Source organism: Lepidochelys kempii, chromosome 4 (assembly GCF_965140265.1).
Source record: "Lepidochelys kempii isolate rLepKem1 chromosome 4, rLepKem1.hap2, whole genome shotgun sequence".
NCBI lineage: Eukaryota > Metazoa > Chordata > Testudines > Cheloniidae > Lepidochelys > Lepidochelys kempii.
The window spans coordinates 53,827,973-53,855,690 of NC_133259.1; the positions used below are offsets into that span (position 1 = coordinate 53,827,973).

The 27,718-nt window shown below is 37.8% G+C and overlaps 1 protein-coding gene across 7 annotated transcripts in view; it reads right to left on the bottom strand.

Annotated features, from left to right (window-relative positions):
- Nucleotides 1-300: 300 nt before the first annotated feature.
- OTUD4 (OTU deubiquitinase 4) overlaps nucleotides 301-27,718 on the bottom strand; it is a 47,092-nt gene continuing 19,674 nt past the window's right edge. For 2 of the 7 annotated variants that reach the window (XM_073341266.1, XM_073341264.1), the window contains 14 exons: nucleotides 26,329-26,386; nucleotides 25,830-25,944; nucleotides 25,487-25,551; nucleotides 23,473-23,573; nucleotides 20,130-20,254; nucleotides 19,870-20,038; nucleotides 13,873-14,059; nucleotides 11,072-11,189; nucleotides 9,561-9,616; nucleotides 8,902-8,985; nucleotides 7,870-8,005; nucleotides 7,021-7,284; nucleotides 6,207-6,247; nucleotides 301-2,988 (listed from right to left, as the gene is read on the bottom strand). In XM_073341266.1, the coding sequence (XP_073197367.1) occupies nucleotides 1,735-2,988; nucleotides 6,207-6,247; nucleotides 7,021-7,284; nucleotides 7,870-8,005; nucleotides 8,902-8,985; nucleotides 9,561-9,616; nucleotides 11,072-11,189; nucleotides 13,873-14,059; nucleotides 19,870-20,038; nucleotides 20,130-20,254; nucleotides 23,473-23,573; nucleotides 25,487-25,551; nucleotides 25,830-25,944; nucleotides 26,329-26,386 (2,773 nt within the window). In that variant the 3' untranslated portion in view covers nucleotides 301-1,734. Of the gene's footprint in view, nucleotides 2,989-6,206; nucleotides 6,248-7,020; nucleotides 7,285-7,869; nucleotides 8,006-8,901; nucleotides 8,986-9,560; nucleotides 13,853-13,872; nucleotides 14,060-19,869; nucleotides 20,039-20,129; nucleotides 20,255-23,472; nucleotides 23,574-25,486; nucleotides 25,552-25,829; nucleotides 25,945-26,328; nucleotides 26,387-27,718 lie in introns of those variants that run through there. The other 5 variants (XM_073341265.1, XM_073341269.1, XM_073341268.1 and 2 more) reach the window with 5 other exon arrangements.

Here is a 27,718-nt window from a genome sequence, read left to right on the forward strand (position 1 = left end):
CTACTTTATTTCTAAATATATTTCCACTCAAATTGATTTAAATATTTTTCTCTCTCAGGTAAAAACAGTACTGCCTTTACAATTTCCATTTATAAAATGCACTCTAATATATATTTTGCTAAGTGCCTAAATGTTAATTGCTATACAGTGCGGATTGAGAGTTCAGGTCAGTAGCCACAAATATAGTAGCAATTCACCAAGTTCTACTGATATGCCATTTGTAGATATCAACAGAACCAGAAGATTGACAATATTATGAGTGGTTTTATATAGTTTAAAAAGAAAGTGAAAGGACAAACATTTATTTTTAATTAGGTGTTTTATACATGGCATGCATCTGAAAAGAATTGCTTAGTCATATATATAACAGTATCACTCAAGTTTCCTGATCAAAGGTATACAATCTCATAGACATGAATAAAAGGGCACCATCACCTTTTACACTGGTATATACAGAGATATAAAAATATACACAACCGTTAATTTTACAAAGCAACAGAGCTGAGTGAATAGTGTGCACACTGCACTCTCGAGTTTGGATAGCTGAATATCCCAACTGCAAAGGCAATAATCAGGAACACTGCAGAGATCATCTTTAAGAGTCAGAAGAAACAGCAATCAGAACTCTGACACACAGTGTAAAAATATAAGGCAGAAGCCGCTTTCTTCTGAATTCTAGAGAATATATTTTGAAAACCACATCTTGTTTTTAAAAAGGAGTTCCAGCAATGAATTGTACATGCAAAAGCGTAACCAATTTGCATCAACAGTGCAACAACAAAAAAAGCTCAACAGTAGCTCATCATACAAACTTAAAAAAAAAATGTAACTTGTATTTTATGCATTTCTGCTCACAAAATATTTAGGATTTGTCAGTGCATTAGTGTTAAAGTGGCATTAAAAAACTTCTGCTATTATAACAGATGCAGAATATTTTGGAAATGCATAGCATCTACATTTTTTATTGTCTTTGTAAATATTTAATTGGCATAGGCACCATTATAGTCACACCAGTGTTAAGAATTCTTGGTGGAAACAGCCATTCCACTGAATTTTCTATCAATGCACACACAGCTATTCTTGACTGCTTGTCTCAATTTTGATTTCAACAAATGCTTTTTAAAATTCAAAAATATACCCTATGAATATTAAAAGAACTATATACAACATATCTAAGACACAATTAGCTGACTGCCATAGATGTAACATACTAAAGAGAAACATTCAAGTTTGACAGATTTTGAGATGAAAGGCCTTTGGGTTGGAAGCATATCAAAGACAACAGTGCAGTAGGCTGAAAATTCCTTTAGCTCAGTTTAGAACTAAGGCATTGTATGATAAAATATACATTTATATTTGGTGCAACACTACCATCAGTTTTAGAACCTAGATCATGTCAAATACTATATTTGTATCATTCCAGTAAACATTTTATTGTATCACAAACTCAAACCTCTATGGAAAAAAGTTCAATATTGACCTGTATTGTTTTTATACTTTAAAATAATTGTAATTTTCTACTTCCAGAAATTGGAAAAAATTCCTCAACCAAAAAACTTAATATTTAATTGCCAAGAAACTTAATGCTAGGACTAGGAGTTCGTTTCCCCCTAGGCCTTACTTTGAGGTTACAAGTGTACCCTATCTTAAAACAAAACAAAAAAAACTGGGAAGATTTTAGAAGTCTCTCCTTGAAATCTGTATTGGCATTTGAAACTTTCCAATAAGACATGCCTATGCTAGATGCCCCCTCTGATTATCTCCCATGATTGCCCTTCTTCTATCATTTCTATATGGCCTCCCTCTAAAATTTCGGTGATATTGGTAACCTTCATCTCTGCTTCTGTTCGGTGGGCCTTTCCAGGCTTCTTCATTTCTTGGGTACTGGTATCCTCCCCGACTAGAAGGGTAGCCCCATTCATTTCTTGGCCTTCTGCCACTGCCATAAGTCTGATTATAAAATTGCTTGGATCTACCACTTCTCAGCATATCAGACACCTCATTTTCATCTTCAGAGCTCTCTTCCCTTGTTCTGTGTGTCCTGCTTTCTACCAAGTTGGCCTGTAAATTATCAGTAGCCTTGGCATCTCTGGCTTTCTCTGGCTTTTCCTTATGACCGGGAGTATTACTTTTCATTTCATTTTTTGGTGGCTCTGTTACTGACGGTGAAGCATGTGACACCACTGTCTGCCTCTCAATCCCCTGCATCTGTGTAGAACGATTCTGTAGTGCAGCCTTCACTTGTTTAGCAGGAGAAACAGCAGTACATATTTGCTCCATCTTCGGCATCCTGGCTGAGGTTTCATCCAGGACATCAGATTCGCTGCTCAAACTGGCCACAGGGAGAGGTATGGCACTGGAGCTACTTTCACTCACTACCTTCCGAAGATGCTCCACACAACTTGTTACTGGAACTGGAGAATTGCATTCTTCAGCCAGATATATATTTGCTAAGGGGCTAACAGCTGCCCCTTTGTCCTCAGGTGACATAACATTAGGTCTCACTACTGAATTTTCCATAAAACCCTGAAATGGGCACCCATACCAAAAGTGAGGGAAAAAAGGAGGTGCTATTGGAACAGCTCCTAAAAATTGATTGTGTCCAAATGGAGGGTGCAGGAACATGTTTTTTCCTCTCACCGACTCATCTTGATCTGACTGAAGAGCTTGCACTGGGTTCTCGGATTCTACACAGACCTGTCTTTGACTTTCTGACACCTGAGCTGTAGATATAATCAGAGGCAATGATGGAGACCTAGTGTCAACTTGCAGACTCTGATCATCGGATCTGGCCTCATTCTGCATAGGAAAGTGTCTGTTTGTTTGTGCCATTTCATCTTCATTCTGAGTTGGTGGCGCCTCTTGGAACCAAGGGTTGTGAGGATACACAGGAACTGAAATTTTTGGGTACATTCTACAAGAAGCTACATAAGCCTGATGCAGAGGGTACAAATAAGAATGTGGTGCCCACATGGGACAGCTGTATGCCTGCAAAACAAAGATGTTTCAGTCTACTAAGGAATTAAAACAAACAGATGTAAAATATCACACTGTAAAGTCATTTGTCAACTTGAAACCCAGTCAATTTATTTTAAAAAGAGATAAAAGTAGTTTTTATTTATATATATCTATCTGCCTGCCTGCCTGCAAGTCCCTTGACCTATTTTTACGGTTTTACAATCTTTTTTTTTTAAGTTCCTATTGCTGTGTGAAAGGGGAAACAGTTTGACTATACAGAAAGAACACTGTCAAAATGCTTAAACACAGACCAACAGAAAGTATAACAGAGCGAGTTAAGTTGTAGCTATGCTTTTTAAGTGTGTTCAGGTTTTCTAGATACTTTCTTGAATCATAGGTGTTAAATGGACACTTAACCCACATATCCATTCTGTCAAAATCCTGAGGAAAAAATAGTGTTACCTCATCTTGAAACATGCACATACAGATCTGCGGACATCTGAAGTGAGGCTCATTGCCACAAAATTCAAAAGCCATATTTGAGTAAGGTCACATTCTGCAGCCCATTAACTGGATTTCTGTCACCACCTAATAATATGCACTAACAGAGGATAGACAGTTTGCACTTACTGCAAGTACGTCTTCTCCTTTGGTCTGGGAGCTGCTGGATTATCATGTCCACTAAAGGTGCTGACATTTCCCAGGCCTATATGGAAAGAGCCTGTAGGACACCGAGAATTTTACCAGTGGCTATTTCTGTGGCATTAGTGGGCATGGTAACCCAACAGCCAGTTTCCAGACCAGGAGATTCTCTATAAGAGAGAAAAAGACATAACTGCCCTCCAAGGCTGTCAGCAATTCTACTCTTTGGTCTGTGTACTTCAGCCAGTAGACAGTTCTTACGCAGAAGATAACAGACTACATCCTAAATAATGCACACTGCCAGCAATGGAAATCATATGATCCACAAAGTGAGTTTCAAGCTTAGGTCTATAAAAATTTTTTAACATACATAGCAACAACATTGACTAATGGCCAGCTAATTTTCTGTGAACCAAACCAGAGACTTTGACTAGTTATACAAAGTTATCAAAACCACTAACTTCTCTCTCTTTTCATTCTTTAAATTATGATAGCCGAAGAGATCTTTTTTCCAGATTTGGTCATTAAAAAAACACCACAAACGATTTTACTCCACAGATGAAGTCAGGTGTACCAAGTCTGAGACCAGAGGTAGTTTTTACAATAAAGCTTGAAAAAATTACCTCCCTTAAAATTGTAAGTGCAGAATGGAAATGTTGCTAGAGCATTTACTACAATGGTATATGTGATGCTTCTCTAGATAAACAAAAATCTTTATTTAAGATGGATTTAAAATTGAGAGACTATGTCATTAACTTAAGATGGGTAGAATAGGCAGGCATGGGGATGATTTACTGTATACACACACACACATATATATATTATAGCTGTATAATTTCCCATGTGGGTACTTATTCTGGAATAACATTGCCTTTTTCTGGTTTAATTTATACCACTTCCAAAGTGAAAGGCTAAAACAGAAAAAGGCATTATTATTCCAGAACAAGTGTGTTCAGATGGGTAGTTATACTGGTATACAATTACGCTGATAAATTTCAGCATTTAGACTAGCCCTTATAAGAATGCTCCAGTTAAACAACCACAGTCAGAAACCCAAGAAATTACCTGTTAAGGTAATATAGGAAAGAAAGCCAAAATATTGTAGAGTATGGAAAGAATCCGTTATGGTCACACAGCATTGTTAACTCTATCCCCATAGCAACACCAGTCTCCTATCTTCCCTTCTTTGTTTCTTTCAAACATAAGTTTTGTTATTTTTGAACCATGAATTTTTCTAAAGGATTCTGGAAATCCACAGCCATGCGCTGCAGATGTCTGATGTTGGGAAAAGGCCACTGTACTGGTACAGTGACAGTACAGTCAAACATCCTCCCATTTCCCCTTAGTCATCCTTTTTCATAATAGCTTAAAGTACTTTGCAGACAACTAGAGACATCTTAAATTTGTAGATGCACTACACTTAAAATGCTTGCAGATGAGCTATTGAATGTACCGCAGCACAGAGCACTAATTTTGTATATATACATATCTGGTATATCATGCTTCACCACCACCCTCACTTTTGCTCTTTTCTGCAAGTATTCTGATTTCCTGATCTGGGCCTATGATGTTTGCATATATTGATACACTAACATGTAATGACACTGATGTAACTGGTAGCATATGCAATCTTAATGAAAAATGGGGGATGTCTGCCTTCAGTAGGATACTGATGTAACTGTGAATTTGTAAAGAATGTCTTCTGTGGACTGTTTATGGCCACAATAAAAACTAGAGCAAGTTCAACCAATGCAGTGTTCAAATCAAAGCTTTCTAGTGTTTGTGGACACCAACAAGATGAATCTGTTTTTTGATGGATCAGTTCAGAATTTTTTGATCTTTGATTTATATTTTGATTTTTGAACTGAATTTTGTTTGGGTGTCTTACCTATGCATACCTAAGTTTTCAAAATGTTTTAAATTCTTTTAATTTAAAATTGAAGTTTAAATTCCGTTTCTAACGATTTCTTTTCGATAAATGGGACCCCAATTCAGATTCGTGCCACTGCAATAGGAAGAGTCAACAACGTTCTTATATAAGGTGTTTTTACTTGTAAGTTACTGGCACATACTTGCAACTTTAACTCTAGCTAAAAGATAGACTTTGAAAAGAGAGAGAAAGAAAGCTCATGTCTTCAGTCTTTTGGTTCCATTTACATGTTCAGCACCAAATGGATTATTCTGACACATTTAATTGACCAGGAATTAATTGCCTAAATACGACTTCTCCAGTCTCAAAAGTGATGCTGTGCATGAGATCTCAACAAAATCTTTCAAGCAAACTATTTGATATAAAATTTGAGATAAGAGAAAAGTTTTCAAAATATGGTAGAGAGGGTAGCCTATTCTTACTTGAGGCTTGCTTTAAATTATATGCCTAATTTTGGAGTCACCACTAAAAACCTCAGTGAACAAGCCTTTCACTTCCAAATTTTGCACGTGTAGCCTGCTGCCAGCAGAGAACACCTTGCTCAAATTTGAAGTGATTTCAGCTAGCCATTTCTGAGATACTGGAATTCAAAAACAACTCATGGAGGCAGAAACCTGAACATTAGTCATTAGATTTTTAGTAGAAAAATCTCATTGATGAGAGTTTGGATAATTACCTTCACACCAAGATTAAAGAAAAATCGAAGAATACTTTTATCTAGAGAAAAACAAACAAACAAACAAGTTAATTAACACTAAGAAAAATGCATGCATGCACGCACTTTTTCCTCCCACCCAGCGCAAATTTTCAGCTACAGTTCTAGTAGAGAAAAGTTCAACACTTTATATTGCTACTTCAGCCTGCTGGTTCGACTCCCCTTGGACTGATAAGATGATCTGAAACTCAACTGCATGTTTTACATTCCAGTTTTAATAGCTCAAGGAACCAAACTCAGTTTACAAATGTAAGAGAGAATGCTACCAAAATGAACACACCATCCAGTCAGGTGTGGTATGTTCTACATGAACTCCTTGTATTTTTCTTTTTAAAATGCTAAAATATGCCTTTTCCCACACTAGTAAGAAAACTGCTGAGTAAGGTTCAAATTTCTGATTAAAACAACATGAGATTCCATCTGCTATTTTTCACTGCCATAACAGGCAACAGATATCTACAATATGGTCAAGGAAATCTTTTTTTTTTTTTTTAAATGTAAGCTACACAAAAATCAGACTTTTTCTGATATAAGAAAATTAATTCATGGATCAGATTATGAGCCATGAAAAGTTCACAATAGAGTTATGAATATCACCACTTAAAATTACCATTAACAGTACAATTTACTTATTTTTATACAAAGAACGGTAGCACAGCAACTGTTAAATCTTTCAACACTTATCAAAACAAAGGAATACATTTCATTCTCCTTCATCCAGATTTTAAACAAAGACATTCCATTAGAAAGAGTGTAAAATATAAAGGTTTCCTACCTTTAGGTAGATCATCCCCAGTATTACACAGGGAATAAGGTGGTGCAATGGCTCTCTCCCCCTTTTCATTAAAAGGGAATCCAGGGAACAATGGGTCCTGATAAGGATTCAGTGTCTGAGGCAAAGGCATCAAAGGCTGGTTAACTGCTTGTATTGACACAGGAACTCCGGCAACTGGAGCAGATGTTGCCTGGGATACAACAGAATCAGGTCCAGTTGTTGGGGCCGGCATCAATGAAGAAACAGGTATTTGGGTTGGAATACCTAAGAAAAAGAGGGAAGAGCGAAAGTCATGAGTACACATAATTTGGCTAAAGTACATTAATGAGAGATAAGATAGCAAGTAACTGAAGGATTAAAACATCAGGAAGATTAATTATTTAGGATGATAAAGAGGGGCATGAGTCCTGAAATGAAGCTGAAGGAAAATGAAGGCTCAATTCAAAAAACAGTTTTCAGAAAGGGACTGTACAACAGTCTATCCAAAAGTGGTAACAAAAATCTTATCACTTGCATTATTTAAAAATACCCTTAAAGACAAAAGGGAATTGAATCTTACAGCTGAATCTCTAAGTGACCCAGGCTGGAATGGAATAGTAATACTTCCCACAACCCCTCTTCCCTTAAGAGGTCATGTAAACTATTTTAATTAGCAATGACATTTATATGGACAACTGAAGCTAACTGGGATTTTCAAAAGCAGCTAGGAGAGTTGAGTATTCTAATTATCTTTCAATGTCTGTTTTTCAAAATCCCACTCAGACAATTTGAAGTCATTTTTTACACACAGACCATTCTGAACATGGTACAATAAGTCTCTGAAGTAGACCAAAGAAGATTTCTTCTAACCTGTTGGTCGATAAGTTGGCTCATTTTGCCAAGCTGGCACAATGGCTGGAATAGAAGGCACTGTAGGAGGCAAATGCACCTCAGAGAAGGCAGGAGCGGGAGTTGGATTTACACATGGTAAGCATGCTGTCAGTTTCTATAAAGCAAAGAGACCAAGAGAAGTTAGTAGGGCTCACAGATAATGCTTGCTTAGAATAAGAGCCTAAATTCTATTCCATTCACAAAGGTTTGACAATCTAGACTTAACCAGGCTCCCACTGTCACAGTAGCAAAACACCATCTAGTAACATTAGCTAACAAGCTACTGACAAAATAGGAATCCTAACTGCGTAGCCACCTTTAGTCTTGTTCATTGACTGCATGGAGACTGAACTACCCTCTCATCCTAGGGGTCACCCCTCCAGAAAAGGTTGATACCATGAATGAATATCAAGCTCCCATCTCCAGGCAGTAAATTCAGCAACTCTCACAATAATAAATTTATTTACTGTTTTTCACCTCCAAAAAGAAAAGCCACTGATTAAATGAAGCAGTGGGCCTGCTCAGATACTCATCATGTATGATACTGTGCTACAATACCACAGATCAGAGGATGGTAACAACCACAATGCCTGTTGATGCTATCAAAACATAACCAAAATTGTTTGAACAATTTCCTAGACCAGCAGGAGCTGGGAATGTTGTAGAGGGAATGATATTGGTCTCTGGTAAAGTCACAGAAGGTGAAATAGCTGAAGGGGGAAAAAAGAGAAAGTGTTTAACCCAAGTAGCATTCACTTAAAAGGTGGATGTGGATTAACCCCTTACTCACAAACTCCTGGAATGACCCTTACAATTAAATTGCAAGATCTTTTGGATAGGGACCAGGTCTTCATATAGCACCTAGCATAATGGGTTTCCAATCCTAACTGGGGGCTTTGGGCACTACCACAATACCAAGTAATTGTCTTCAATAGCTATATGGCTGTGATGGCAAGAATGCCTGGAGGCCTCATGGCTGAAAAAAACAGAAGTTAAACAAACATTTCTTACTTGTTCAGCAGGAGATTGAGATTGTGTCTTTCCTTGTTTCAAAGGAGATGAAGCTTTTGGATACTTGTCATCTCCACCATTCTTCTATTACAAAAGTTAAAATGGAGAGTCAATGCTACTCTATTTTTCTTCTACAAAAAAAGGCCAATAAAAGATATTAAGCACACAACACTTTGTTAAAAAGGTAGGCTGGCCATCAGATGAGTGTTTATCAAATTGCTACTATGGCAAGCCTAATGTCATGCCTCTTGATGATCTGTTGGCCGCAGGGAATCACAGTGAGAACCTCTAGATCCTAAACCATGCCAGACTCAAATCTGTGAGGTCCAACCACTAGAGGGGAACAGAGACTCACACTGCGAACATATGGGGTACACTAGCAAAGAGAGATCCAGGTTCAGAAGTGCTCTTAATAGCCCAAGTTGTAGAATTTACATTGCAGAGAGAGACCACAATCAGACTCTTAAAGGTTCTGAGGAAGTTCAAAAATAAGACAAGTCTCCCTCCTACAATAATCTACAGAAAGTACTAAAGCAGCAGCAGCAGCCTTGGCGCTGAAGACAGCTACCTCTCTGCTAGCCACCTTATGCTGTGCTGCTTAATGCACATTATGGGAGGGAGAGAGAGAAAGAATTGCTTTGGTCTTTTCTTTAAATTACCTCAGATGAATTTGACTCAAACTTCTGACTGAAGTGGACCTGCCTGGAATTTGAATCTGTAATACCAAAAGATATAACATCGTAAATGAAGCATCAAATCATTTATAATAGTCACAACTTCAGCCAAAAAAAGAAAAGGAGGACTTGTGGCACCTTAGAGACTACTTCAGCCAGTATAACAACTTGTCTTTCCAAAGTTAAATCTTCAGATACATCATGACCTTTCTACCTCAGGTCAATTATATGTTACTTCAAAATAGCATAAACGTGGAAAGCAGAATAAGCCGAAATAAGTAGGGCTGGCTGGAAAACAAAATTTCTGTTTCACAAAAATTTTCAAGGTTTCAGAATTTGTTTTCATTCTGCATTGGGATGAAAACCAAGACCTTATGAAAATTTTCACAAAAAAAAGAGAGAGACCAACGCAACTTAGAAAAGCCAATAGCCCAGTGGTTAGGTCACTCACCTTGGATGTGGAAGACCTAAGTTCAGGTCCCTGCTCTGCCTGATGCAGGGACTTTCAAAAAAATGTGAATCAGATGTAGGAACTTCAATGCCTTTTTGTCTTTATCAGAGCAGAGGAGAAAAGGGGACAGGTGAAAAGAGGCAAAAATAGGTACATGGGGAAGGATAGATCCTTGAAATCAAGATCAAGGAGCTTCAACATGATGCAGTAAAGAAAGGGGAAGCAGGGAACAGATTCACAGAGTTCATATATAACAAGACAAAGGCCAGAAAGCAGATTAGCAGCTGCATTTTGTGTTGACACAACAATTGTCTGCTCTCCCACTATACAACTGCAACCTTCTTCCCCATCGCCACCACAAAATGAACCCCACCAGAAGTAGGAGAGCTTAGTTACCCTATCTTTCCTCCAAGACAAATACACAAAGACAAATACACAAAGAATTGAGGAATATGGGAGAAGGAAATCTCACACCTCTCACCCTTCTCCAGCACTATTTAAAATTTAAAAATATGTTTGCAATTCAAGCTCTCACTCACACATTCTTCTTTCAATTCCTTCCCCTACCCTTACAATTTTATAAGATAAGACTTTAGGCACTAACCCCTTTTACTTGCTTTTTCTTAGATGAACCCTCTTTCCACCTGAGCAAGTATCTCTGGCATTTCTCCATCAGCAGTTTCTGCAACTCTAATCTGGCGCTAATTTCAATATAAACCGGCACTTAATTACTTTGATGTGGGTCAGAAGACCTAGCTTTTCAGCATTTAGCTCCTGTTGTGTGCCATCCCACATAATTTGAAAATTCCTATGAAAGGTGTTTGACCCAAAGACCATACCCATAAATCAAGAAAAACAAGCACCTTCTCCCCAAAGCATACAACTACATTGCACTTGACTATTGTCACAAAAATTACCCTCATGTACCCAGTCAGATGCATAAATCCACATATAGGCACATCCCCAGCTTTGAAAATCCCAGACTTGGTTACTTTATATAAAAGCTAACAATGTTTAGTAAAAGAAAATGTTTTCTGGACACTACCTTTATCCTTTCGCTCTTCCACATTTGCCTTCCACCTGCTGTTTCTTTTCTCAGTAACAGCTCGGATCTTTACGCAAGTATCAGTGGTCTGCATAGCAGCCTGACAAACTAAATGGTTCTAAAGAAATTGAGAGAAGCAAAATTCAGCATTTCATATAAAAAGGCTTGCCCACAGGAACGTATAAAACAATGTGCCATCATCTAAAATTACCTCACTTGGCCTCCATGAATGCAAGTTTATTTTCAGCAGGAGGCAGAGAAAAGAAGCAGCCTTCTAATCTCAAATTTTCTACCCACCCAATTCACTGTTGTATTCCGAGAGAGTGTGGCTCACCTCGGAGTCAAGAGCTCAGGTTATTAAGCTTGTGACTTTGCACCCCATAATGCTTTACAGAAATATGCTTATGAGTGCAAATATGACATAACTGGAATATGTTTTATGCTAAATATGCCTGTAACTAATGTATTCATCCTATTCGTATGCATGTATCATTTTTATATCTGAAGTTATGAGCATTGGCTCTATGCTTGTACTTAAAGTGTTTGCTGTAGGAAGCACAAAAGGCAGATTTGGTCAACATAGAGTGAAGGGGCTTATTCAAGTAATTGGGAGTGCTTAGCTAACAATGGACCTTGGAAGACGCCAATCCACATCTAAGCTTTCCTGGGAATGTTCAAACGAACATGTAAAACAATGGCATCGGCCTGCAAAAAGCTGAATCATTCATAGACACGTGACTTGCCCAGGTGACAGCAAAACTCCATCTTGTGGAGGGGGATTTTCCCACAAGAGAAAGACTATATAAGCCCCTGGAAACCCCTTCATTTTGTCTTCAGCTGGCTCAAGAGACAGCCTCTCCACCCCAGAGAAATGCCTGAAACAAACTGGAACAAAAGACAGTAACTACAGTGGTATGATTGCTGGACCCAGACTAGGAAAGAGTCTAGTCTGTCAAAGAAGCTTACTTGGAACATCTCTAAGGGTGAGATTTACCTGCATTTAGTTTCCTACTGTATTAGGCTTAGACTTGCAGGTTTTTGTTTTATTTTGCTTAGTAATTTATTTTGTTCTGTTATTTACTAAAAATCACTTTTTAGTTATTAATTAACCCAGAGCAAGTAATTAATTCCTGGGGGAGCAAACAGCTGTGCATCTCTCTCTATCAGTGTTAGAGAGCGAACAATGTATGAGTTTACCCTGTATAAGCTTTATACAGAGTAAAATAGATTTATTTGGGGTTTGGATCCCATTGGGAACTGGGTGTCGGAGACAGGAGCACTTCTTAAGCTATTTTCAGTTAAGCCTGCAGCTTTCGGGGGACGTGGTTCAGACCTGGGTCTGTGTTTGTAGCAGGCTAGAGTGTCTGGCACAACCAGGCAGGGTACTGAAGTCCCAAGCTGCCAGATAAAACAGGCTTAGAGGTAGCCTCAGCACATCAGGTGACAGTCCTAAGGGGGTTCTATTCCACTTCTAAAAAAAAAAATCTATAAATTCTTCCATTTTAAAATCCCAATATTCTTCCATATTTGAGCAGGCGCATCACAGCATTTCCCACACTGCAACAACGAGATGGTGGTCTCCTCCAGTCTAGTTCTGCTCTTTACTTACTAGGAGGTTCCAGAAAGCTCTTCTGGACCTGATTCGCTTCTTAGGAAGAACAATGGAAGTCAGGAGTAACACCATTGAAAAGTTTAAGATAAGCAGAATCAGGCCCTCTGCCTGGAAATTGTCATCCTCAAAGAGCAAGACACTCAAGGTCTCTCTCAAATCCCATTCCCCTCACAATCTAACACCTATTAGTATTTCAGCCTGTCTCCTCTACTTCTGTTTTCTGCCGGACTGAAATACAAATTAAAAAAAAAAAATCCAAACTAAAAATTCCAAAGCGTGATTATGTGAAGACAACAGCTTCTTATCCAGCAGATCTGTTCCCTGTGTGTATTAAGAGTTATATCTGCTTACTTTACAAAGCAAAGTATGTTTTTTATACTCCTGTTAGTTCAGCAGAGGCAACAAGCTACTGGAGATGAAGCTGAATTCCATCCTGACTCATGCATCAACAGAAGGGACAAACAACTTTCAAATGAAGGACTAAAATCCACACTCAGTTAAACCTATTCAACTCCTCTGAAGATAATTGAGTTCCACGTAAGAAAGAACAGAATTCAACCTAAAGAATGTTCATTACTGAGGACGATACATGAACAAGTTAGAGTACTGCTTGATTTTCAGATCCCAGATTGAGTTTGCAGAACTGGCAGTAAGAAAAGCCATTGTTTTACTTCTAAGTAAACAGATTTCACCTGGACAAATTGAGACAGAGTAGAACTGTACTTCAGAACAAATCCTGCTCCCAACTCTGTCTGTATAAAGGGCCCACAGCAACAGAACTAGAGTAGTTCTGCACAAAGGAAAAGCAGCATTTGGGTAATTGTCCCGAGGATGTACAAATTCCCTGCATGAAACCTAGCTGAGCCTAAAGGATCTGCTGGAACATGGTCCATTTCTACATGGATGGAGCAAGGAACTCTTTGGCCTCAGTGACCACTCTAGTCATTACATCTCAATGCTTATATCTGTAATTCTCTTAGGAAAACTGCTAAGTGTCTTGATCTATGATCTACAGTTCTATTTTTGTATTTATTTAACTTTATACAGAAGAGATGCAAGACAAGACATTTAACTTCTCAAAAGTAATAAGAAAAGTTCACAAGTGCGGAGAACTAAATTTCAAATTAATAATTCACTGGCAGGTTGTAAAAAAATACCTTATTACCTACAATTACTGAAGCATACATACAGAAAGAGCAGGAAAAGCGTGTTCATCCCTTTGCTGAATCTCATAAAGTGAGCGAGATTCTTCTATGGCCTGCTTCGTTCTGCGTTCCTCTGGAGACAGGCCAAAGTAGTTACAATCTCTGCTAGTGTAGTCTAGATCTTCAGCTCTCTCCCGGTCTGCTTTTCTGTAGGGGAAGATGACCAAAAAACTGCCAAAGAAATAGTAAAATGGATACCAAGTGTGAGAGTTCAACTACCCCAGAATTACAACTGGGGAAAGCTGAAAGAATACAGCATAATGTACTAGCTATTCAGGTCCCATTATGCCTATAGTAAAATAGTAACTGCAAATATCAGGATTAAGAGAAAAAAGTGTGTTCCATCTACAACATATTCCATTTTATTTCCACCTGGGAAGAAACTAAAACAGAAGTTTGGATCATGAGCATTTTCTCCTATAATTTATAGAGTGTTCTCCCTTTGTTTAGTTATTTCACATGGTATTATACATCCTAGCAGAGGGCAAATATATACATTCAAGTGCTAATAAATGCATTTTAATAAAAGAATACACAAAACAAACATGTTTTTCTTCTTAATGCTATTAAAGTTATTTTGCGTTATTCTGAACTTCTGATGAAGCAATATAAACAAAATATATTCCCTCTCTCCCTGAAATGCCAGCTAGTAAAAGACTAAGTACTCTTAAACCACAAAACCCTCACAACTTTACTTTCTTGACTAAGTCTTCCAAATTTTGCATAGTCACTGCGACAATATAGCAAACAACGGCCAAGAACATGTGATTTGTTGGTGCCTCAAGACAATGGCAAATCCACAGGAGAATGCAGAATGTTTGTCCGAGAACCCCTACAATTTTAGAGACACCGTAGAGCAGGGGGTGCTCAACCTTTTTCTTTCTGAGGCCCCCCAAACATGCTATAAAAACTCCATGGCCCACCTGTGCCACCATAACTGGTTTTCTTCATATAAAAGCCAGGGCCGACTTTAAGGGGTAGCAAGCAGAGCAATTGCTCACGGCCCCGTGCCACTGGGGGTACGGTGAAGCTAAGTTGCTCAGAGTCCCAGGCTTCAGCCCAATGCAGTGGGACTTCAGCATTCTGCCCTGGGCCCCAGCAAGTCTAACACTGGTCCTGCTTGGCGGACCCCCTGAAACCTGCCCCAGACCCTTGGTTGAGAACCACAGCTGTGTGTAGAGGATGCTTAGGTTCTTTCTTGTAGTGGTTCTGCACTTATACGGAGATAGATATGACTCATTTATTACTGTGCAACACATGGAAGTTAAGGTGACTAGTAAACAGCTCTGTAAACCTGTTCTTGGCTAAAAACTTGAATACTCCATAAAATATAAAGGTTGTGATGATGAATGATTGAATATGACCATTTAGGTCATTGATTTTACCAACTGTTATACAATAGCTACAAGTCTTGTACAACATATGTCATGTAAGGTGTCAATGGAAAAGTTATGATTTTCTAATTATGATTATCCCATTTATATGCCTGTTTCATTTTCATATCTGAAGTTAAGAATTTTGGCTACATACAGGCATACACATGTGCTGTATTCCCGGGTAACACCCAGCAGGTAAAATTTATATTAAGGCCAGACAGCTATGTATTGATGGCCCATCAAGGACACTTAGCTCTCACTATGGACCATAAAAGAAACTTTTTGCCCAGATAGCTATTCTTGTGGGTGCCTCAGCAAGAACATGGGCAATGGCTACCCCTGTGAGTCAAAGCATTTAAGGACATATCATATGCTCATTTGACTTTGGACTCCATCTTGGGCTAGTAACTTTCCATATGCAGGGGCTGTGGGCTTTGTTTGGGACAGTACATTTCCAGGCACATGGCAGAGGATATAGAAGACCCCTGATATATCTCCATTTTGCCTTTTTCCTGCCCTGATTCTCTGGACTGTGGATTTACAACTAAAAGGAACATTTTGAACTATGGACTGAGGACCTTCCAATCTTTTGGAAATCACCAGAGAGACTTTACAAGTCAGCAGTCTATTCAATCACTGCTACAAACCTGATGAGGACTTTGCAGTTATTTGTATGTATATGATTAACAGTTTTTAACTCTATTTTATTATTAAAACTTTCCTCAGCATGATTATTGGATAAAATATGGGTTATATATTGACATGGCTATGTGGCTGATCTCTTGGGATTAGAAGAGCCCTATCTTTGATTACACTGGTTTTCAGTAACTAACCAAAGTCCAATGCCTAGGGGGTGAGACAAGGGCTGGAAGGCCTAAGGAGGCTGCATCTTTAGCTTCTTGTTAACTATTGTGGTGAGACAGAAATTTACTTTTTTTAAACTGGCTTGGTATAATCTAATGATAGAATAACCACCAGGCTAGGGTGAGAGTGTGCCCTTTTTCTCCACAGTTTGTCCTGAACTGACATCCTCAGCTGTGACCCACCGAGGTACAGTGACACAGGTAAAGTAGATTAAGAAGTCCACCAAGAGCAAAGAATTCATGGCTATTTGAGTCTAAATTTTGACTGGCCCCATTAACAATTTTATTGCTAATCCTAATAAGCTACTTTAGATGGTCATAACTGCCTAATCCAAACTGATTACTATAGCCCTGAATATCCTGACAATCAGCTTCCAGCTCAACAGGCCCAGTTTCCTCTGTCCATCCAAGGACACAAAATAGGGGGAAAAAGTATCTGTGTTAATACGTGGGCCGTAGCTTTCACCATTCTGACAAATGAAATACTTATTTCATATTTGAGTTGATTAAATGTTTTTACTTTTAGATTGGTCAGAAAACACTGAGGACAACTAAGCATACCCATATTTGAGAAAAGCTTCATATTAAGCCCTTGTTTGATAGTCATGAACAGTAAGAGAATATTTGTTTTTCAGTAATGCCCACCACCTGTTACATTTCTGCCCAAAGTGAGCTGTATGCTTTGAAAAGAGGACACCTCTCTCAGATACCAAAATCAAAACCCATAGAATCTCAGACATTAGAAATTGAAAAGGTGGATTAGATTTATAAAATCTCTATGTCAACTAAGAGCTGTCTTTTGCCCTCCAGCATTTTTGGGAATCCCACACTGTCAGCCAATGCAAGTTACATAAGACTGGCAAAAGCAGAGCAAATCTGAAACAGATTGAGTAAAGATGAAAGACTAGATGCACTTTGAAAATTCTGATAGTGAGGATAAATATAAAATTAATTGAGACAGTCTTTGGACTACAACACTACGCAAGTCCAACTTTTAAATGGAGAAAATACTTAAGAATTGTGGAGAAAGAGGGCCTCAAAGTATTCTCTAAATTATTCTGAAATGATGTAATACCTAAGATTTGTCCTAGATGCACTGGTACGTAGGCATTGATGGAAATGAATGCCCCTCCACTGCCTGAATAACTCCTTTCATCCCCAAACTCATTTCCCCTTGAAAAAACATGTCTGTTTCTGCTCAATCATATGCAAGAGGTACCTATAAATTCCCAAATATTCATCCGAGTGCTTTGCTCTGGCTGCAGTTGTGCTCCAAAGGGGGTACCAAGAGAGAAAAAAACAAAGGATTCTGGGCCACATCTGAGACTAAAAGCTACCCACTATATCCAAGTGAGAAAAAAAAAAGGTGAGCAGAAACTCTGCTGTAGAAGAATGGTTCAGAGCTGGCCTGCTGGTGAGTGTCCACTGCAGCTGAAATGCTAGTTTCACATCCCTTAAGAAGGGTGGAGGCATACACTATCCTTTAAGATTAAAGGCAGCACCGGAAATGCTATTTATTAGTGTGATGTACTTTTCTTCACTATATAAAAGATACAGAAACCTTCTTTTCCAGCCTACTACATAAAAATGTAATGAAGCAAACATTTCACCATGTCAAAGTCCTGTAATGAACCTGTACACAAGATTCGTTTTAGAGCAAGATTTCGTAACCTAATTCAGTATTTTAAATTTTATTTCAATATCACAGTCTAATAAAGATGAGTAATAGTGTACAGAACCAAAAGTTAGAAGTGCTTCTAAAAAGATTCTGTATTTTGCTGTTTGACAACACTGTCAAATTAAGATCTGAATCAATGTCACAACAGAAAAAAACAAACAAACAAACTTCAGGAAACAATGCTACATTTCCTATTAATTCTTTCAATATGTTAACGTTTATATGCATCCTTGCTTAAGTATACACATGTACAGTTTGACAGTTACAAGCTTATTTTTACTTCTCGGTAATAGGGTACTAGTCGGAAACAATATAGACAAATGTAGAAAATTTTCTAAAGATTATTTAATCCTTTGCACTTTGAATTCACCAAGTGAAACTGCTATTTAATTACAAAATAAAATCTGTGCGTCTCGTCCCTGGATAACATCTGAAAAAAGAGAGTCGTCATAACCCAAGAGAAATCATCTGCCAAGTACCTAGATCTATAGCTATAGTGTGATTTTGGACATGTGCTGTCAAAAACAAAAGCAGATCTGGGGATAGTACATGTGCTCCTCCACACTATAGCAAAATCAAAAGACCAGGACAGCAAACAATATAAAAGGGAACTGAAAACAACTTATGTAATGACATTAATTATTTTACTACTGTTTCTAAAGTAACTGCCAGTATTCGTATCTGTTCCTATCCACATACAAATCCTGACCTCTACGATGGAGATTAACTTTATACTTAAGGATTTTCTTTTGAAAAAGTTCTATTTCTTCTTTTCCCTAATGGCTATGTTGGAAACTTAAATGGCTCTCTCAAGACAACCTTCAGCCATAAAATAAATAAATAAAATCATGGCACTAAAATTACTTTTGCTGCCATCACATTGTGTGTTGTATCTTCCCCTACCTGGTGTCAGTCTTGTCTATTTATATTGTAAGCTCTTTGGGGCAGGAACAGTCCACTGCTGTGTGTTTGTACAGCACCTAGCACAATGGGACCCCATTCTTGGTTGGCCCTTACACACTACCATAAACTATTAATAAAATAATAATAAAAGTGCCAGCAAAAAAAACAAACAACAAAACACTAGCATCCTCTCGAATTCTTTGCCTTAATTAAACACAAGTTTCATGCAATGGGTTCTGAAATTGACACACTATATTCCCTCCCCCGCCCATAGTCCACCAAGGGCAGCCACTTTAGGCTTCCAGCTCCCAGCCATCCCCTCTATAAGGTGGAGACACATCTCATTTCCCTTTGACCAGGGATTTTAAGGCTGCACAGCTCCCTGCCCTACACTGTGATATACCCAGCAAGCCAGACAGCCTTTAAAAAAAAGACAGTACCAGTGCTCCGCTTTCTCTATGAGGGCTATGATCAGTATATTGCCTGCAGTTTTAAGTTACCACACTGCTTCTCCTAAGCAAATTTATTCTGGAGTTAAAGCATTACAGAGAAAACAATAAAAGAACCTGCACACATGCTAAAAAGCTTACCAGACATCACACCCAGCTCCAACACAGGGATCTGGTTGATTTTAGTCCTTCAAAACCCACAACTGGATTTTCCCCTTGATTACAAGTCCATCTATTTTAGATCCAGAAACAGACCCCACAATGGGCAGATCAGCCATTTCCTTATGCAGCTCAGGCCTTTGATCTTGGCCTTCTCTAACAGGTAATCAGCAGATAATGACCCTCTCCTCAGGAAATAACCTCAAAAGGCTACATTTTTGCATAACCAGAGTTGGGGAATTTGCATTAACCCCTCCTTAGGGATTCCCCAGAAAATCCACTTAACACTTATTGTCCCAAAAGTCCATACTTGCCTGGCACAATTTCAATATAGTCTGTTGAACTCCCAGGTCTCACATCTCCCGTCTAAAGAGATTGCATACAATCCCGGCCCACAATAATACATAAACTTAATGCAATAAGGTCTTTCAAGGATATTGCCATATCTGTCACATTTGGTATTTATCATCAGCTGGGATGCACAAGAAACAAAAGCCTTTGAGCTGTAAATGGCCAAGGTCCAAGATAATGAAGATCTTATTTCTCATTTTACCTTACAGACTGGGAGGGATTCCTGCCTGGAGTTTTGTGCTCAGTAGATGTCTGCTGAGACTGTGAGAACTGATGCTGTCTGGTTCCCACAGCATACTGTTGTCGAGGAGGTAGCACTGACTGGGTTTTTATTGGCTTGCTTTGATTCTTTGGCCCTCTGCAGTCTGCTTCTGTGACATAGATGCAAAAACCATTTCATAAGATTTTTCTCACAATTACTAGAGACAAAGTTTCTACAATTAGAAGAGCGAAGAATCCTACCAGGCTGAACATTTTGCCCACAGGCTGTAGAGAACTTTTTTATCTTCTTCCCTGACACAGTATTCCAGCCCTCCATAGGAGATGCCTGTGGAAGTGGTTTAAGGCTTTTCAGTGAAACAGAATGCCTGCATAACAGAGGGAGAAAAGATAAAAAGGTCTGTAGACTGGACTGGGGTTGTATAATTAACACCAGATGTTTACTATGACAGAAGCCTCTCTTCCGTTTCTGAGAGAATTACATTCAAGTTTCCTTTGCTCTTGTGTTTTACCTGTTGCATGAGGCTTAACCAGGACAGTAAAAAATTACACACACACACGTTTAAAAGTATTATGGTTTTGAGTTCTCAAACAGAAATAGGATTCCAAACTGAAACAGTTTTCAACAATTTGTACAGAACACACACAATTTTAACTCATAAAGATACTAATGAAAATAACCCAAACACAAGTTTCATTAGATAGAGAAGGGAGGGAGAATAGTTATCTGTTTTTACATATTAAATAGATACTTTAACATCCTGACACAAAAGACAAGGCAGAAGGGTAGTAAGAACATTCTATTAATGTCTACCTTTCCTCCCTTCACTAACTACAGAAAATATCAAGTCAAGACAGACAATTTATCAGCACTTTCTAAAGCTTTGTGGACAAACACATACATATATCCCTGATTTGGGAACTACAGGGCTTTTCCATCTTAATCTTTCAGAATGTCAAAGAGCAGCAAACTGGGCAGATAAATTCCCCAGGAACATTACAGATTTAGGGATATAGACAGGGATATAAACTAACTTTAAATTAGTGAGTATTGCTTGCTTTTATCTAGGCAGGTAGCATGAACCGAAAGTGGCATTTGAATTATCTGAAATGAAGATATTCAGTTTGGTGGGTGGGGAGTGGATGAGTTAATGGTTTAACTTGAACTGTAACTGACTGTTACTCCATGCACCTATTTAAGGTAGTTCTAATATAAAACTCGAGGAAATTTGCAAAATAAAATACAATCTTGCAAGATGACATCACAATTGCCAAGTGTCTTACTCCTTCCTTCCCAATGCTATGAAAGAGAAAGTGTTCCCTGTCTGGATTCCTCTCCTCAAACCTTAGCATTGGGGAGATTTCCCTCAGCAATTATCCTCAGCCCTTATCATGTGATCAGGAGTTATTTTGTGAGAGAGCGTGAGGAAGAAGTTACAGCACCTGCAATAGAACTTAAGGGAGATGGCTCAGATAACTGAGCCATTATGTTGTCATGCTATCTGGGGATAAAGACATGACTATTAATTCAATCAACACACATCTCTTTCTGTACGAAATCAGGCAGACTAAAGAGTTAATTATCTATTACATGAGTCTACTATTCCCTTTCACAACACTTTTAACATAAAAAGTTAGCCTCAGTTCTAGCATCCAATTATAGAAGCAGTACCAGTAATTCTCTGGTGGGACAATATCATGCTGTCTAGGTTGGGAGTCTGTACAGAAAATGCTCTAATTTGAGTTTATTAAAGAATAATTATACTACGGCTGTCGATGAATCACAGTTAAGTCATGCGATTAACTCAAAAAAATTAATAGTGATTAATTGCACTGTTAAACAACAAAATACCAATTGAAATGTATTAAATATTTTTGGAGGTTTTTCTACATTTTCAAATAATTGATTTCTATTACAACATAGAATACAAAGTGTATAGTGCTCACTTTATATTATTATTTTTTATTACAAATATTTGCACTGTAAAAATGATAAGAAATATTTTTCAATTCACCTCATACAAGTACTGTGGTGCAATCTCTTTATTGTGAAAGTGTAACTTACAAATGTAGGGGTTTTTTTGTTACATAACTGCGCTCAAAAAACAAAACAATGTAAAACTTTAGAGCCTACAAGTCCACTTAGTCCTATTTCAGCCAATCACTCAGACAAACAAGTTTGTTTACTTTTATGGGAGATACTGGCGACTACTTCTTATTTACAATGTCACCTGAAAAGTGAGAACAGGTGTTCGCATGGCACTTTTGTAGCCGCCGTTGTAAGGTATTTACGTGCCAGATTCATACGCCCCTTCATGCTTCGGCCACCATTTCAGAGGACATGCTTCCATGCTGATGATGCTCGTTAAAAAAAAAGCATTAATTACATTTGTGACTGAACTTCTCGAAGGTACTTCTATATGTCTCCTGTTCTGTTTTACCCACATTCTGCCATGTATTTCAAGATATAGCCTCAGATGATGACCCAGCACATGTTGTTCGTTTTTAAGAACACTTTCACTTCAGATTTGACAAAATGCAAAGAAGGCACCAATGTGAGATTTCTAAGGACAGCTATAGCACTTGACCCAAGGTTTAAGAATCTGAAGTGCCTTCCAAAATCTGAAAAGGACAAGGTGTGGAGCATGCTTTCAAAAGTCTTAAAAGAGCAACACTCTGATGCGAAAACTACAGAACCCAAACCACCAAAAAAGAAAATCTACCTTCCGCTGGTGGCATCTGACTCAGATAATGAAAATGAACATGTATTAGCCTGCTCTGCTTTGGATTATCATCAATCAGAACCCATCATCAGCATGGACACGTCTTCTGGAATGGTGGTTGAAGCATGAAGGGACATATGAATCTTTAGCGCCTCTGGCACATAAATATCTTGCGATGCCGGCTACAACAGTGCCATGTGAAAGGCTGTTCTCACTTTCAGATGACATTGTAAACAAGACGTGGACAGCACTTTCTCCTGCAAATTGTAACCAAACTTGTTTGAGTGATTGGCTGAAGTGGGACTGAGTAGACTTGTAGGTTCTAAAGTTTTACATTGTTTTGTTTATGAATGCAGTTATTTTTTGTACATAATTCTACATTTGTAAGTTCAACTTTCATTATAAAAAGATTGCACTACAGTACTTTTATATTTATTTTTTATTACAACCCAATACAATAAGCACTGTACACTTTGTATTCTGGGTTCTAATTGAAATCAATATATTTGAAAATGTAGAAAATGGTATTCTATTATTGTTTAATCGCAATTAATTTTTTTAATCACATGATACTTTTAATTGTTTGACAGCCCTAATATATACACCATAATTTATAGAGGTACACAGCTACAAGATATTTTTATGCTGTGTGTAGATAGGGTTGGGGAGTAAGTTCACCCTTTTATAATAGTAACGTAACTGTTGTTCAGACAGTTTCAGCTGCTGTTGAAATGCACCCAGCCCTTTATCCGAAGTAGTGCTATGTCAAAATGATCACGCAGATCGTGTCAAAACACTAAGAAGGGGGAAGCTGCATTAATAAAGTTCTATATGACAAATTTATATATGAAAAGTTTACTTACTTTTCTCCAAGCTCTTCTACAAAAACAATAACTGGCCCATTCTCAGAGCAAACCTCTTGGATATGGGCATTATAAAATTTCCCATTGTGGTCTAAGCGCACCTGTGGAAAAATTATAAGGAAAAAGATGTTGTGAGTATTACATAAAGAACACAAAGGGAAGATTTAACCCTTGAACACCCAGCAATGTCAGCAACTGCTCCCTTGGCAATAACAGAAGTCCTGGGAGACATCAAGAAATGTTGCTTCAGTGATGGTGGTCAAAATAATAAAAGGTAAACTTTAACCCATACTACTTATTTGAATGACCTTATACAAAAAAAAAAAAAAAAAAAAAGTGTCCCCAACTCTATGAAGTGTTGGAGAAATCACAGCTTTCAAACCAACACAGAACACTTAAAAGCAAAAAGAAAAGGAGGACTTGTGGCACCTTAGAGACTAACCAATTTATTTGAGCATAAGCTTCCGTGAGCTACAGCTCATGCTCAAATAAATTGGTTAGTCTCTAAGGTGCCACAAGTCCTCCTTTTCTTTTTGCGAATACAGACTAACACGGCTGCTACTCTGAAACTTAAAGTGACACATTAGAGAAGAGAATAGCAACATACTGTTTGGAAAGAGTCCTAATGCTCAGCTTGGTTAAAATTCCAGCATAAAACATTTTTTGACACAGATGGGACTTTATTAATGTAGTCTCACGGGGAACACTAGAGACACTAATACCAGTCCTTTCAAAAGTTTCCCTCCTGAAACAATCATTTTGTCAGTGTTTTTCTTTTTTAAATAAAAACATTTATTTTATTTTTTTTTTACACAAAATGAAATATAAGTCATGATAATGATTAACTCTGGTTTCTGCAAACAAAAATGTTTACATTCCTAAGGTTAAGAAACAATAAAACATTTATAGGCATTTTAGGTGCTGAGGCTTCTCACACCACACTAATCACGTATGTTTCACTGTTTATCCTTATCCTGTTCTCCCCAGCCCACTTGTTTGTTAGGGTTTTTTGGTTTGTTGTTTAAATGCAGCTATCATTATCCTGTCATATACAGAGATTGTGAAATCCCAGGAGCATGGAGACTGTGCACGCATGTGCATGTGCAGTGCCTATCACAATGGGGCCCTGAATCCCAAATGGTCCCGTAGGCATTACAATAATACAATAGAATGCTGGATGCATAATGAAAATACAGTTAAGTATTACAATTTTTCCCACTTTGTTTTATGTCAAGATTTATTGTTTTTAAGCATCCAATCACTGTTTTTTCTCATCAAGAAATTCGGAAGAATGGCTGTCACTTTTCCCCTTTCCAATAATGTGATGCCTGGATATTACAACCATTAAGGTAGGCATTATTAGTACAGAATATAAGAAGATAAACAAGCTTTCCATTACTTGCAACAGAATCCACAGGGCACGCTTAGGAACACTGCTTATAGCAAAATCTCCATCTTTTTAACTCTGCTTCAGTGTCTTCTTGTTTCACTGTGGATATCCCCAGCGTTCTTGCCCAAAACAGTACTACTTTACTCCTAGTTAGAAACTGATTTTTTTTTTAATAAACCATTTTATTCTACAATAAATGGCCTAAAACACATCATAAAATTAAGACTGGGTGCAAAAGTTTGTGAGACAGGCACAAATGTTAGTTTTTGGATGAGGACTTAGGCCCTGATACTGCAAACACTTATGCTTGTGATTCAGTTTAAGCACATCAACTGTCCTACTGAATGTAACTTGGGAAGTTAAGCACATGAGTGTCCGCAGGACTGAGGCCTTTTGCACAACAAATTTTATCACGCTTTATACTTCCCAAGCACATCCTACTGCATCTTTATTGGCAGAGTTTCCAACTCAGGGTATTCACATAATAAATGAGCATACTCATTTAAACGTAAGCAAAAAATTTTAAATAGAAAATATTAACAATGCAGTTAAACCAAAAGCCAAGGAAAAAATTGGTCTCCAGGCCACAAGGCATAGAAGTTACTATTTCAACCAATTACTTACTTTACATTTATCTCCAATTGAATATTGCATGCCAGCAGCAATGGAAAAATCCCGTTTTTGCTGATCTGTAAACAACATCAGTATATAGCAGTCAGATTACAGTAATTTTCTTCCTGTTATAAAAATATAGTTTAGGCACTGCAACAAAGAACAATCTAATTAAATTTTTGTCCCATTAGTATCTTGGGACTGAAATAACTATTTAGGCCCTGAATTTGCAAGCTGACACATGTGGGCAGATCCCTGCACCTGCTCATAGCATTTTTGGGACTCCACAGGGCCCACCCTTATAGATCAGCTTGACAGAGAGGGGCTCTCAATGGGGCCTTAAATACTAACTTACCCTCTTTTGACTGTAGCCAAACTTCATATTCAACATTTCTGTAAAATGACGGATTGAGTGATTTAAGAACTTTTCTAGGCAAAAATGAGATAGGATTTCCATTGTTCCTAAGGTGCTGTACAAAACAGAACAAAATAGCAAGTGATCAAATACATAGAGATTTATAGCAGCTCATTTAGTATCATATCACTCACATAAGCTTCAAATTGGAATGTAAAGCAGTTAGGTGCTCATAAAAGCATTAACAGCTATGGAAGTTTAATTCAAGGGAATTTCCTTTTAACATACAGCAACAAAACTAGACACTAAGCAACAGTAAGGATAGCCCCTAACCCCTGAGATTTCAAATGCAAATTTGAATATAATTTTAACAACTATATAATTCTCCTAATGTACCATATTTAAAAATGAAGAAACTCAAGTTACTCGAGAAACAGTAACCTTTGTAAAATACAGCCAAGTACAACTAAGAGGGAAAGAAGTGTTAATGTAAAAATACCTTGTTGCCAGAAAAAGACTTTAATCCATTCATATCATTAACTGCAGCAGTTTTACTTCTGTAAAAAAGAAGATGCTTTAAATGACACCGTTAAAATTAGGATTCACAAACTGGTCAGAAATACCTTCCATATTGTACACAAGAATTACCCATAACCTTCATAATGAAGTTAAAAAATTTCACACTATATGCAATGGTGAATATATTGCTCTTAGAGGCATAATTATGAAGTTCCCCAAAATAAAAGCTACTCTCATTACATTCACAAATAAAATTCAGTATAGACCGTACAGTTCTAAATCAGATTAGCAACTCACCCAGTAAAAGTTTGAAACAGGAAATGTAAGTCCTTTAGTTAAGACTTTAGCAAACAGGCCTGAGAGAAAACAACCCAACTCATCTGAAGAAACAAATGAGGCGATTTAAGCAACTCATATTTACTTTCTCATTTTCCCCCCATCTTCTACACCTGTTGCTATTAGAAAATTTGCTTCCCATGAACAGAGGGAAAAAAGCATCATTTGTTTCTAAGAACTGCATTTGAACAGTTTACTGCTTTCTTCATTACATAATAGCAGCTATGGCAAAAATTTTAATTTCTATGAAAATTAGATTCACTCTTCCTCAAAAATAAAATAAAATAAAATAAAACTCCCTCCAGATAAATAATTAAGAACACACACACTAAACTCAACTTTTCCCTAAAAACAAGAAAAAATAATTTTAAAATACTGCTTAATGAAAGCAGCAAATTGTATGTAATTCGTGTTGAGACAGGAGTAAGGTTACAAGCACTAGCTTTCTCTCATTGGAAATCTGGATAAAGTAAAAAAGAAAGAAGAGTTTGGTGGTCTCAGTCTAGTCTCAAATGACTATATGCCCTCAGTTACAAAAATACATTATTTAGCATCATATGCTCATAAGGATTCAAATACTGATACATTGCAAAAGCCATGCTGCCAAGGGCTCCCCCAGTTGCCCTGGGACCCCTCCCAGTGGGCATTCCACAGAGAAGGAAGCATCACAAGTTGAAGCAGATTCTTGTCTAAATTCTGCTCTCAGTTACACGAGTGTAAATCTGGAATAATTCCTCTGTAGTCTATGGAGTTACTCACTATTTACACACATTTAAACAAGATCAGAATTTGACCTTCTTTCTGAAGTGGTTTCCTCCAATGGTTTTCAGCAGGAGGAGAATCCTACACAGACAACCCTCATACCTCATTACATTCCCTCCCTCCCATATGGAGCTGGAACACTGCCAAATTCCCCACAGAGCTGCTTCTGTGGTTTGACAGGAAGAGGGGGCATGCAGCAGTGATAGAACTTCCTCTACTACAGGTGAGCCAAACCTGGAATGCAGGCAAAACCACCCCTCTGATTGCAGAAG